This window comes from Protobothrops mucrosquamatus, unplaced genomic scaffold (genome assembly GCF_001527695.2).
Source record: "Protobothrops mucrosquamatus isolate PMUCROS unplaced genomic scaffold, P.Mucros_1.0 scaffold42447, whole genome shotgun sequence".
NCBI lineage: Eukaryota > Metazoa > Chordata > Lepidosauria > Squamata > Viperidae > Protobothrops > Protobothrops mucrosquamatus.
Window position 1 is genome coordinate 1 of NW_015428178.1, and position 1,214 is coordinate 1,214.

A 1,214-nucleotide genomic window follows, 5' to 3' on the forward strand; every position below is an offset into this window, starting at 1 on the left:
GGGGAATTCTGGGAGTTGAAGTCCCACACCTCTTCAAGATGCCAGGGTTGAGAAACACGGCTCTAAATCTTGCAGTTTTTGAGGAGAAAATTATAGCTTGAGGACTAGTTATCGTATTTAAGCGTGTCGAATTTGAACTGGGCAGAGCCAGGACAAGCACAAACCCTGGAACTAAAATAGGCTTCTCTAGGGGGGGGGGGGAACCGTTCCAGAATGAGGGCATCACCGCTGAGAAGACCCATGATAGGATTTCAGACAGGGCGTTGTGTGTGAATGGAGAAGCCCAAAAGAGCACAACTTTGCTTCACACGTTGTCCTGTTTTTTTCCCCATGCTGTTCCAAAGCTGATGTGTGAGCTGGGCAATGCGACCATGAATCAGATCTACGAGGCTCAGTGTGAGGAGATGGGGCTGAAAAAGCCAACACCTGGCAGCTCAAGGTAAACCTTTTTCAGTGTCTCTTTGCCTCTGGTATTTTACTTCCTCCATGTCTGCTTCCCCATGAGTTAGCAGGGGACGCCCTGTGCTGTTGCTGTGTTCAGACAACACACATAAGCTGGTTAGTGGAGCCACTGTTCTCCTGGGTGTATCGAATCATAAACCACTCTGCCCAGGGAGAAATGAAAAAAAAGAAATGAAAAACCCTAACTATGGTCATTCTTAAATAAGTTAGGCACATGGGTGTGCAAACTCAGCATGAGAAATGGTTTCCTATCAGGCAGGACAAAGAAGCCTGGATCAAAGTCAAATATGTGGAGAAGAAGTTTCTGAAGAAGCTACCTTCGGGAGAACCCCTGGCCGACCACGAGCAGAAGCCCCGCCGCTGGAGCGTGAAAAAGTGCCAGAGGTGCAACAGCACCACCAAAGCGCCCACTACTCGCAGGAAGTATCGGCACGAGGCGGGAAATGCGTCTCCGGCTGCCCACTCTTCAGGTAGGCGATGCGCGTGAGGAGGCCCAAACCGGCCGCCATTTTGTGTGTTGGAAAGCTGGAGGGTTCGGTCGAGACGGTTTGGCTTAATTTAATTTAATTTAATAATTTAATTTATATACCGCCCTTCTCCCGTAGGACTCAGGGCGGTGCACAGCATATTAAAACAGACAAACAAAATACATCAAAGAACAAAAAAACCCCCATAAAACCAAATTAAAAGCCAAATATTCGAAGCTGTGTGTCAATTAAAATTTTCTTAAAATCATCCCTACCTAAAATCCT

General features: G+C 47.2%; 1 protein-coding gene across 1 annotated transcript; it reads left to right on the forward strand.

Moving 5' to 3' along the window:
- Positions 1 to 360: 360 nt before the first annotated feature.
- LOC107302274 (arf-GAP with coiled-coil, ANK repeat and PH domain-containing protein 3-like) lies at positions 361 to 932 on the forward strand (the record flags this gene model as incomplete). The annotated part of the gene is made up of 2 exons (XM_015831373.1): positions 361 to 439; positions 718 to 932. Coding segments are annotated over exons 1-2 (283 nt in total), but the record flags the coding sequence as incomplete, so codon positions are not given.
- Positions 933 to 1,214: the final 282 nt, after the last annotated feature.